Source organism: Teleopsis dalmanni, chromosome 1 (genome assembly GCF_002237135.1).
Source record: "Teleopsis dalmanni isolate 2A chromosome 1, ASM223713v2, whole genome shotgun sequence".
In the NCBI taxonomy this organism is placed as follows: domain Eukaryota; kingdom Metazoa; phylum Arthropoda; class Insecta; order Diptera; family Diopsidae; genus Teleopsis; species Teleopsis dalmanni.
The window spans coordinates 207,934,325-207,946,723 of record NC_051846.1 but is presented as its reverse complement, the minus strand read 5'-3'; the positions used below and the strand labels follow the sequence as shown (position 1 = coordinate 207,946,723).

At 32.6% G+C, this 12,399-nt stretch overlaps 2 protein-coding genes across 2 annotated transcripts in view; one reads left to right on the top strand and one right to left on the bottom strand.

Annotated features, from left to right (window-relative positions):
* LOC119667152 overlaps positions 1-2,602 on the bottom strand; it is a 3,201-nt gene extending 599 nt beyond the window's left edge. Inside the window, exons 1-4 of the mRNA XM_038076441.1 lie at positions 1,570-2,602; positions 1,094-1,403; positions 271-310; positions 5-209 (exon numbers count right to left, since the gene is read on the bottom strand). Of these exons, the coding sequence (XP_037932369.1) occupies positions 5-209; positions 271-310; positions 1,094-1,403; positions 1,570-1,773 (759 nt within the window). The 5' untranslated portion in view covers positions 1,774-2,602. The remainder of the gene's footprint in view (positions 1-4; positions 210-270; positions 311-1,093; positions 1,404-1,569) is intronic.
* Positions 2,603-3,326: 724 nt separating this feature from the next.
* On the top strand, positions 3,327-4,989 carry LOC119675140. Its single transcript, XM_038086332.1, has 2 exons — positions 3,327-3,417; positions 3,483-4,989. Exons 1-2 carry the CDS (start codon positions 3,373-3,375, stop codon positions 4,974-4,976), a joined length of 1,539 nt encoding a protein of 512 aa, XP_037942260.1. The 5' UTR covers positions 3,327-3,372; the 3' UTR covers positions 4,977-4,989.
* Positions 4,990-12,399: the final 7,410 nt, after the last annotated feature.

Here is a 12,399-nt window from a genome sequence, read left to right as displayed (position 1 = left end):
TGGCTCCTTCGTGGTGCCGTGTAATAATCAAGCTAATTGGTATTAAATTTACCAAGAGTGCTGACATGAGGACAATAGATTGTGCAGTACCATAAAGTGTTCGAAGACTGGTAAAAACAAACGATAAGAATAGTTGACAAAATGCCTCACCGCATAATTGAATTGTTTTACGCACGAATTTGTCTTCGCGTGGACGAACTGCTTCGAATCTGAAAGCATATTGATTTTTATCTTTATATTTAATAACTAATTTATCGAATAAAAAATTACATTACGTGTGTTTTCCAGATAAATAGGCTGGAACCAACGCCTATAAAAAGTTGATGTCATTAGTCGTATAAAATAATATAAATCATAATAAGTATGTGATTTATGTGTGCATATATTGTTCAGATTATATTAACCTCTATTTTTTTTACTATTGTTATTTCAGATATTCGCACTTTCAGACGTCATCTTCACTTGCTAACAATAGTTTAAAAAATAAAAGAGGTTAATCTAATGTTGATCTGAATAACATATTCTACATATATACCTATCATATAATGAATTATTTGTATATAGCTATTAGTCTCCGAATACAGTAGAGTACTATGTGTTTAATTGATTTTTTGCACCGTCTTTAGATAAATAAAAACCAATTAGTTTGTTTAGAGAATTCCAAATTATGGTTGTTGAAGACTTATTGATAATCCATAGGATTAGGACCTTTAACCTTAGCATTCTTTATTATTCCTTTCTCCATATTATACTTCATATATTACAAGTCACTCGTAGAGTAAAACTAAAATAAATTTTTACATAATAAAACTATGTGAAATTGATGCACTAAGCGTTACTATTCCATATTTTAAAACCCATTTTCCTTATATTATTTGGAAGGCATGCCACAAACATTACAATATTAAAACTGCAAGCAATTTTCTGACATGAAATGAACAAACTCAATCATTACTAATTTTAATCTAAACAAAAACATTTTGATGTGAATTCAACTATCTGAATTATTGTTGTTATTATTTTTATCAAAGTTTAGATTACTATTCACTCTCTGTCGTGTGTCTCTTCACTATCCATATCCATATATACTTACCAGCGAAAAAACCATAGAAAACGATTGCTATTGCTTGTGTTGTTGTTGTGACAGTAACCCATGCCGAGGAGAAGAAAAAGCCACTTATCATTAGCGAAACACAGGTGATTGCAGTCGCAAATAGGAATACGCGCCGATACTGGGAAGTTTCACGTGGACGACCACGATATTCCGTATCCAAATGATCTAATATTGAACGGCACAGTTGACCGGTTGCTTGAAAAACTATCGCTGGCCAGATACGCAACACCAAATCTTTATCAGACTCCACAATGTTACCGTAGAGATAAGCAGGAGTAGACAAGAACGCCTCAAAGCAAAAACAAAAATAAAAATAATAAAGTTAAATAGTTGTCACTGATAAGCGGCGTGAGTGATAATAATACAGCGAGTTTTGAGAAAATTTGTCTATGAATTTGTTTATAGATGGAGTTAAAATACTTGGTATATATATATATTGGAGAATTACTATGTACATGTATAGCGAACCCACACAGCAGGTACTTTTGTTGAATGTGCTTTTTAATTACGCGTCTCCTTTGAACTCCGGCAGTTGCTACAGCCGCAGCTGATCGCGGAGTTCGACGGATACCACCCGGCGAAGGTATCAACGAGGTTTCCAACGGATTTCGAGGCATATTTGTTTCCCGATGTGTGTTATTAATAGAATGCAGTTCCATTTAAATAATATTGACTAACGTTAGTTTTTCCGGGGATCTGGATAAGACTAGAATGCGCTTTAAGTCTCAACGTATAATCTTTTTTATGTATTGCGTATTATGTATAAATTTATTTTTTTATGGTGATTCTAGTATTGAGCAATTAAAATCATCACATCACTAAAAATTTTTTGTTTGTGTTTGCTTGAGTAAGCAGATACAATTAAATTTATTTGTGCTCTGATAAGAACTTTTATCACAAGATTATGTCTACGAGATTAGCAAATATTCAGATAGGTAAAGACACCCACACACATCACTAAAACCTAAACGGACGGGTATTGACTATGAAAATGCATAAGTTGGAGCAATGCAGTATTTTTTATCCAAAAGTATTTTATGTGCACAAATGAATTGATCACAAATATCACAAATATCACAAATCCTTAAATGCGAATACGAATACGAGCCTGAAACCGGAAACATCGAAAATAATCCAAAATACAGAAACTTAGAGTGCAGTCTAATGTTGCTGAGCCCGCAGACTAGCAACTCATATGACTGCGCACATACAGGAAGTATTCCATTGATTGTGCTCTGGTTTCTGCGATTAACTGCTTTCGTTGTTCTGATAAAACCTCCCGTATATCGTCGTATCTCTTGACATACTGATATGAGTTGATTTACTTGCCATCTACTCAACCCGCCTAAATGATTGAGAAGTACAGAACTTAGAACGTTTATGTAGAGAAGAAAGTGAAGCGTCGTTATCTTGCTTGCTTTAGAGACATCGACCAACGACTTAGCACAGCCGTCAAAGTGAAAATGAATATTTTGCTTATGCCAATCTGATTATTTTTATCTAAAAGTTCAAATTTCAATAAAGTGACGCAATCTAAAAGTATGCAACACTTTTTGTGAATTGAGTCTTCTGTAAATCATTGAACCACACTGTTAACTCAAATTAAAAGACTGTGTAGAGCAGGATAGCATAGAAGTACAATACCTGACTGTATACTGTTTAATGAAAAAGAAATTTTAGAATGTACTCCTGCTTTAACGGAAAATACTAGTATCAATCATATCATTTTAGCATCCTCTTGCCATTATATGTTAAACGGCTTAACAATCTTGAGAGTTGAAAGCTCGCAAATCATTTATACGTTTAGAAATAATTAAAAATAAAGGAACGTCTCCGTATGTCTGCAAACGGAAATTGAATGCAAGATTTTTTGGAATACAAGTAATAACATAAAACCCGTAAGTGTAATTTCTAACTGATTTTCACGGATAGCTATTTCCCTTAGATTTTTAACTTCCATAAAGTGCAATATTTGTTCTTACCTCTATTGTATGCATCCGGTTTGATGCAGAGATTTCGGTCAAGGTTGTAAGATTTGTTTTGTATCACCGAAATGCACTCATAACGCAAGATAGTTGATAGCTGCAAGTGCGTATTTGCGAAGCGTCGAGATTAGGAAACTAGCGGTTACAATCAAGCCATAACTGTTGTTTTCTGTGTAAGTATTTATCTAAGATTACTAAAAGCAAATAGTATCTCACAGTTTATATAGCTTCGAAGTTGATGCGTAACGCAATAGTTAACAACGAATTTTCGAAATGAGAGATCAGAAAAGATGGATTTTAGCTGCGGTTTGCATTTTGGTAAGATTTTGAGAAAGAATTGCAAATTATAAATTAATTTCAGGATTTCGATATTATTTTTGCAGCAAATTACGAAATGCATCTCTGGAGACGGATCATCTGAAAGTGTTCACTTACTCACTGAAAATGTAGTGACAACTACAGAATACGTTGCAGATTTAAAAGTGATAAAGGACGAAATCGCTGCCAACTTTGAAGAGGTTGACTTTGTTAACTTAATGATTTCTTCAGGGGATGGAATGCCAGTTGTCATAGATGTCCCAAGAGGCACTGCAGTTGTAGAATTTGTAAAGGAAAACGATGTAGAGCAGAAAATAGCAGTTAATAAAGATATAGAAGAAAGTATTTTAAGTAGCAGCACAAAAAATTTTCAACTGGACACTAAGAAAATGATTGATATTAGTGATTCCAAAGCAGTATTCGTAACTGTTGAAGATGCTATAACGACCATTTCAACAGTTTCGCATGATGACTATAAATTAAAAACTTACACCGAAAATATATTCGATGAGAACAAAGTGAATATAAAATATGAAACAGAGACATTTACATCAATGAATCCAGAAAATTGCGAACAGGCTTGTTTAGATGGAACTATTACGGAATGTGAATGTCCAAAAAATATTATAACAAGTGAAAGCATAAGCAAAACAAGATCTACAGAGTGTGATAAAGAAGATACTGAGGATGAGAAAAGTTCCACTACAGAATCAGAACACATTACAACAACTATAACTACTGAACATGCTGACGTTGTGGAAGAGACCACTATTGAACCGGATCGAACTACAATAACTACAACTAGTAATGTGGTTGAAGCGCATGTCGGGCAAACTTGTTCTATTATTGGAAATACTCCACATGAGAGCGATTGTCATTCCTATTATTTATGCTCACTTAACCCACTGACGAATCGATTTGAGCTGGGATTAAAAAAGTGTCCATTAGGTACAGCATACAGTCTAGAACTCGATCGCTGTGCAAGAGACTTATCAGCTTGCAGTGATGACGATTTTAATTGTACGTTTTCCGGACCAATTCCTGAATTTCATAGAAATGATTCATATTATTTGTGCATACCGCATGTCACAGGTGTTGAAGGCTTTTACAAATTTCATATCATTTGTCCAGTTGGAATGGTTTATAATGAGTTTCTTGAAAAATGTTTCTATGACTTCAATAATCTGAATAACTTAGTTGGCATGGTTGATGAGAAAGCCAGTGATGAGGATGTGGTGAGCCATGAGTTAAAGGAGTATAAAATGATTGTAAAAACAGCACTCAAAACTCAAAAATTGAAAGCAAAAGTTGAAAAAAAATTGGAAAAGGAATTAGCGAAGAAAGCAAAAAAGGATGCTAAAGCAAAACTGAAAGCGAACAATGAAACTTTTGTTTGCACCGAAGAGGGACAGTTTGGTTCAAATTCAGATCCAGCAATGTATTTTATGTGCATCAGTAAAAAAGGACAGCTGTCGGCAATCCCTATGCTGTGTAATGTTGGTCAAGTATTCGTACCAAATGAAGGATCTTGCGTAGTGCCTGAAGTAGTGGGTTCCTAACCACTAGATACTTGTAACGATTTTACATTTACTAATAGAAGTTTAATAAAATCAAAAAAATATTCTTTATTTAATTATTTCATAGAAAAAAGTCATCGCCTCCAAGCGAAAACATCTACGATTTCGAGTCTGATAACAAAGTTTTGAGTCATTGCATTTTGTACGATAAAATAAAATAAAATAGTAGGTAAATAATTTTCTTATCGTGAACTAATTTACAATCTAATATTTTTGTTCCAATGTGAATCTTTGTTGGGTTTATTTTTGTCAAGGTTATTTTCGGAATATGTAATCCCAATCAGTATTTCACATTTTTATTATGTGAAGCCGAAACGTTGTTCAGAGAATATACTAAATTGTTCTCTTTTTGTTTAGATAAATTGAGTTTGTTTGTATTGTCTTAGGTATATTTATAAATTTTATGTGAGATAATAATAGGCTCATTTGCAGATTCACAGAAATTTATTTTATTGAGCTTTTCATTATTATTATTTTGTCAATTGTTGTAATTTTCTAAACTTTCTAAAATTGACTTAAAAAAATGACAAAAATGTTTAAAAATGTTGAAGCCAATGAATTTTACACATTTCTCAGGTTCTCAGTTGTATATATGGTACATATGTTATGCACCACAATATGTTCTCCTTTAATTAAACCTTCACGTTGATGCCTCAATAGTAGTGTATTCTGAAAAGCGACTTTTATGTCTTAACAATACTTTCTTCACGAGCATGGCAGAGGTAAGGCACATGGACTTTGTCCTGGGGATGTCCCCAGGTTGGTTCAACAAGTAAAATATACTAAAACAACTACGTTTAGTGTAAACTGCCGCCCTCTATGCTGTTTTAAGACATCACAATAGACAGTAGAAAACTCTAAATAAAGGTGTTTTTAGTTGTATCAGCATGCTTCGTCTTCACTCAACCTTATATCTTTTCGACAGACTGTGTTTATTGCATTTCATGACAGCAAAAGTTTAATCTCTCATGGTTGAATCTCAATCGAACCTGAAAATCTGTTTATTTTTTTTAATAATATAAATCAAAGATTTGAAATATATCGTCAGTTTCTGATAATAAGTGTTGCAAAATAAATTTTAATTTTTCTTTTTTGTAGAAATAATTGCGCAAATATTTATTGAAGTCTATCTTCTGCACATTAAGCCTTATGATATCGGCAATAAACAATAAATGCAATTGCATAACTTTAAAATATTAAATCAATTAGCCGTCCTAATATTAACGGGTCTCATCAGTCTAAATCACCTCAACTTACCATCGCATTTTTCGAAGATTAGTGAAAGCTGTATTAACCACGATTTTAACCGATTTTAAGTTTTGACGAAAAAATTTAGACCTCAAAAATCTTCAATGCACAAAATAAAAAAATTTATAAATAATTCAAAATTCCATGATGACAAATTTTATTGAAATGCAAAATTTTGAACTGAAGCCGCCAAAAAGGGACTGCAGTTGTGAGTGCCTCTGATACGCAGTCCGGACACGTCTCATTTAATGCAGATATCTTTAGCTCAACTTAAAGTATCTCAAAATCACAAAAAATGATATCGGTTCGTTTTTTGCATTTCAATTGTTGATATTACGTTACGCAGTGCTTAATTTACGGGACGTGAGAGCCATTTCCGAATCTGGCCCGTAATAGCCAAAGACCGAACGACGTCAACTGACTTCAACGCAACAAACAATTTTAATTTAATTCAATTTTAAGCTGTAAGATTGATAACATTTCAAAAATAGTTAAAAACGTAAAAACGTAGTAACACTTTCATTTGACAACAATACAACAATACAACAACACAGAAAGACAAAAAGACAACAACAAATTCGAAATGCAAAACAATCATGACCTTTTGTTAATTTCTTTAAATGTTTCATGTTTTAATTTTTTGTCGTTTCTTGATGTCATCTGTGGTAATTTGCGATGAATTGTCTTACAGCTCAAAACAACAAATGTAATGACATTAAATTTGTGTTTAACAACAAATTCAGAAGAGGCAAGTGCTCCCCTCATTACAATTCCGAGTTCGAACGCAGTGCCTCTGTGGCAGTTGCTGTGATTTCTTACGTAACTCTTTTTAAATTTTTTCACTTTTCGAAAATCCGATGTCAAGACACGTGTCTGTGTTTATCTTCAAAAGCAATCTCAAACACGAAAGGTATAAGATGTATATACTTTGGAAATATGTATCCTTCGATCACAAAGTCACCTCCGCACTGCAGTGCATATGAATCTCATTTCAAAAATCGAAATCATATCTGACTTGTTACCCCTGCGGTATTAATAACCATATGTCAGTTAGGTTGGTTAACTACTAAACCAATATAATTGATAGTCGGGCAGTAATGGAAGCTCTCTCTACTACCCATCAGGTTACAACAAGACTAAAGCCAAAGTCTTTTAATATCTTTGACTCATAAAATCATTTATGAGTTTATCGGATCCTATGGATTGAAGATGTAAAATTGCATGCCAGGAAAGGAGCAAGTTTTCTGCTTATAGGTAATCATTCTGTGGCTTGGAAGGTATAATTGCTACTTATTTAATCGGGAAGAAGAGGAGAAGTAACGATTCTGTGATAATTTGCCAGACTTATCAAAATCGAAACTGCTTATAAGAATTTAATCTGAAACGATTTAAATTTATATGCAACTTGGTAAAAAGAACTTAAAAGTTATTTGAAAAAATTCTGATTGCAAACTAGGAACTCTAATGTCACTTGTAGGTGTTGTAGAAATGAGATTGATATCTAAAATAATGTGCTTCGTCCATTACCGATGCATACACGACAAATATTTAATTGGGATTCTCATATCTTATAACAAAATAAGACCCGGTAAATACAATTATTTATTAAGTAAATCACTCTTGAACAAATACTCCAAATCCATGAAGAAGGCGCAATAGATTTCTTGGCCACAATGCAAAATTTGGAGGAACTTATTAATAGTAATAATAATAACCAAATCAGTTGGCCCATACTTTGAGCACTACTCAAAAAAGGTAACATATACCAATACAATTTGTTTAATCTGTTTAATTTACATGTTTTCCAAAATTTCTATATAAGGTACTTTAGTTGCTAAAATGCTCAAGTTATATAAGAGAGTTTAAAGAATTATGTGGGCTCCGGAACCGTAGACGTGCTACTCTACATATGGGGTTAACAACTTCTAGCGCAGTCTGCTCTTAACGCGGCTAAGAGATCAAGTCTCGAATCCATATGTGTGAGCTGCTTACAACGTATACTTGAATGTTTTGATAAAATTTCTGCATTAAAGAAGTTGATGGATTTCAGCAACCGGCTATACTATATATATATCTGCTGTTATAATTCATCCTCTTGTTACTTTCCATTGAAGATGTAAAATGATTTGATAAGAATTCGGTAGTTGTGTCTTGCTTTGTTTCACTGTTAATATCAACCCCTGTAATTGTACCAGTTTAATAGGAATGAATTCTATATGAGTTTGTATAATATAGGATCTGATGAGTTATCGATTTGACTGAAGTAAAACTTCAGTATTGGGCAATGAGTTTTTGAAGCGCGAATATCGTATTCAGCTATCTCTTCTTACATTGTGACCGAAAAGTTTCCGGAAATTTTAAATAAAACGCAAAATTCTTAATCTTCATCAATATTTATTTTATCTCCTTCAAAATATGCTCCATTAGAAGCGATACACCAAATGCCAACGTTTCTTCCAATCATCAAAACATTTTTTATAGGCGCTTTCCGGTATGGCTTTGAGTTCCCTCTGCGAATTCTGTTTTACGTCTTCTATGGATTCAAAACGCGTTCCTCTGAGTGGTAATTTGAGGTTGGGAAACAGGAAAAAGTCACACGGTGCAAGATCAGGTGAATACGGTGGCTGTTCGATGGTATTTATTGAATGTTTGGCCTTAAAATCGTTGATAATGTTGAACAAATTGAGGTGAATCGGAACAAGCCGGGCGTTGACACGTCGCATACACAAATTGTCCACCAAAATCAAACGAGCCATCTCACGACCGATGCCTAGCTCTCGTGCTATCTCTCTAACACTCACATGAGGATTTTTGAACACGATTTCCTTTGCCTTTTCAATGTTTTCGTCGGTGGTAGAGGTCGAAGGTCGTCCAGAACGCGGCATGTCTTCGACGGTCGTACGACAGTCCTGAAAGGCTTTGTACCACTCATAAACTTGAGTTTTCGATAAAACTGATTCCCCATAAGCCTTTTGTAGCATTCGCAACGATTCTGCACACGAAATTTCGTTCGAAAAACAAAATTTGATGCAAACTCTTTGTTCAATATTTTTTTCCATTGTTTTTTTCGCAACGCACTACTGAGGTGAACTGGTTTCAACAGCTGCCGTAAACGAACTGTCCGCAGATCGCGCTCATTTTTGGCATAGTAAATTAAGGACAGTGCTGCAAACTACATAACACTTAAAATATCGAAAAATATACAGCGCGCGAATTTTAAATGAGAATTTCCGAAAGCTTTTCGGTCACAATGTACATAAGATTTTACAGAAGATTTTTTATAGAAATCACTCAACAATGTGTTAAACCTTTAATTATTGCACACAGAAACGTCAATTTTATGTATGGACCATAGAAATACTCAGTTGCAGCAGTAACAGGTTGTCTTTTTAGTTGAAGATATTTTTAAGACCGATGATCAGGCTTCTCTTTTAGTTCCTTCAGTATCACAGCGTATTTGTTGTCAGGGGGGTCGGTTGTCGGTTGATGTTCAGGAGGCTGATGTTTGATACTTCACCATCCAAAAAGTATGTACGTTTTGTTTATTTGTAAGAGTATCGTCCATATTCCAATAAAAATAATTAAAATTTCTTGAATTCTGAATGAATAATGAATAATCTACTGCTAAGTGCTATATTCAAATATTTTCAACATCGTGTTTGGTTCAAATATTATTCAAGCTACAGCAGGAAATTCGCGTCGTGGACATTTTTAGTCCACGACGCGAATTTACCTAAATTTTTTTGTTTTACCTTAGGTTTTTATTAAAAATGTTAAAAAATTGTTATCATTTTTATTTAAATACTCCTACTTTAATTGTATTGCTTTTAGCCACCAACAATTCAAGTTTTTTACTAATAATTTTGTTTGGGCATAAAGACACAAACAAACAAACAAACGCTGAGAAGAAGTGAATTCAGTTTGCAACTCTCTTACCTGTTTGGAGTCTAGTGGTTTTTACCTGTGCCAGCCAAGAAGGAAAGATCAGTTAAGATGCGACTTCGCGCGTGTGCAGTTTGAACGTCAATAGTTTGCGGTCAAAATTGCTAAAAATGAGTTTGCAATCAGAAAAATAAAATCGTTCTTTCAATATTTTTATTTTAAATAACAATTTTTGAGATCATTTTGACGAGATTATGATTTGAGTTTAAAAATTTCTGTGTAATTTATTGAAAAAAAAAATTAAAGTGCAAATAAAAAGTTGTAAAAATTCATTTCAATTATAAAGTGAATCTACAAAAAAGAAAATAAAGTTAAATCAAAAATAACTCAAACAAAAATTATTTTTATCTCAACTCAACTCCAAGCGATAATTTTATTCACAACTGAAAGGATATTTAGCTACAAAGGATAATTACCAAAAAAAGCTCGAACTGAGTTTTATTTAAAAGAGGAGTTTCGGAATTTTCTTTAATTGGCTTATGACTGTAGAGAACAATGGTAAGAAAAGGCTGGAAAAAATATACATTTTCAGAATATCTTTCTCGGTGTCTGTGATTGATTATTCCTACGACTGTAATATGTACCCTTTGAGCTCTATCTGCCTGAAGTATCTCACTTCCTTCTCAACCATTTCATGAAATGGATGCGTTGGTGTCTAAAAGACCATTTACAGGTTACAGGTTACGCACTTCTGCATATAAAACCTTTTAGTTTTTCTAATTGTTGAACCTTTACTGTATACAAAATCTATTCTCATATATTTGAGCATATCTCCGCTGTAATTGTTCTTTTGTTTTAGTTACATTTCCCTGAAAAGTCATAAAGTTGCTGAAAAGCAAAAAAAAGTAGTCAAACTCAGGTAGAGATGTACGGCACATCGCTGTTATTGTTTTCCGATGCTCTTGGAATGTGATGGGAATAAAAAATTCATTTGCTTTGTAATTAACATTGAAATTGTTTTTTAAAATCCATTTAGAAGCCAATTTGGTTAGTAAAAGTAATTAAATCTATCTGAAAGTAAATTAAAATATAACTGTATACTTTTAATTTCCTTCTCTTAAGAAATGAAGAATTTAAAGATCTTTGTTAATATAGATCTAATAGAACTTGGAATTTAAGTTATAATACTTAAAAACTTTAATAGCTTTACATATCTTACATTTAAGGTTTTAGGTTCGTTATTATAACTGTTAGATAACTGTTAGAGAAATAATCACTTAGAGAACATAACGCTGTTACTTCAATAACAATTGAATGTAATTGAAATTGTACGAATCCTTAATAAAAAAATATTATATTATTTTGTGATGTTATACGACATTAAATTTGATTAAGTATTTTTTCTAGAGAGCGACGTTTATAGAAAATTATTTATTATAGTGATATCATATTTTTTATTCCTAAAATAATAGATATGTAAATTATTGTAGTATATACATATATTTTCAACCACTACACATTCTTCTTTATACTTCTATAATTTGTTATTTTACAATTGGTAATAATTTTTGGATTGAAAACAACTTTTATTTCTCTAATAGAAAATTTAATAGCATTCCTGATCATTTAAGGATTAATAGTATTCATATTTCACTTAAGAAAATAATGAGAAGATATTTTTCAATGATATAAATTTGTAATACAGATTTTTATAGAATGAGAAAGCAATTTTCTTTAATGTTTTGGATAAATTCAAAATAAGTGTATTCAAATTTATGCCAATTTAAGAAATGAGCACACATTCCACTTCGTAGAATTCCTTCTAATGATAGAATTTTCACATAATAGTAAAAGGGGTTAATACAGCAAAGGTGCTTTCATATGATCAGTCAATTGTAGGTAGGATCTACACTCAGAAAATACTTGCAAACAAATTAACAATTATATGTATGAATTAAGTCTATTTGCTTCTTAATCAATAATAGTTTGTATGACATTCTAAAAATCTCAACAAAGTTTTATTCTTACATTAATTTTAACTAAGCAGCTTAAGAAACATTCGAAAGATTTGCAAATATCTTCTTCGTTCTTGGCTTTACAGTCTTTATTATAATTATTCTAGGTACCTTGTACTTGGCCGACATATTGACAATTTTTTGCTTTTTCTTGCTGACTTCCAACTCTTTGAATCCTTGTTCACTCCGTTTATTCGTTGCCTGCTTTTTTTTCGTCGCCCTCTGTTAATTGTTAAGTTGTTGGTGAAAGTATTGCGCTA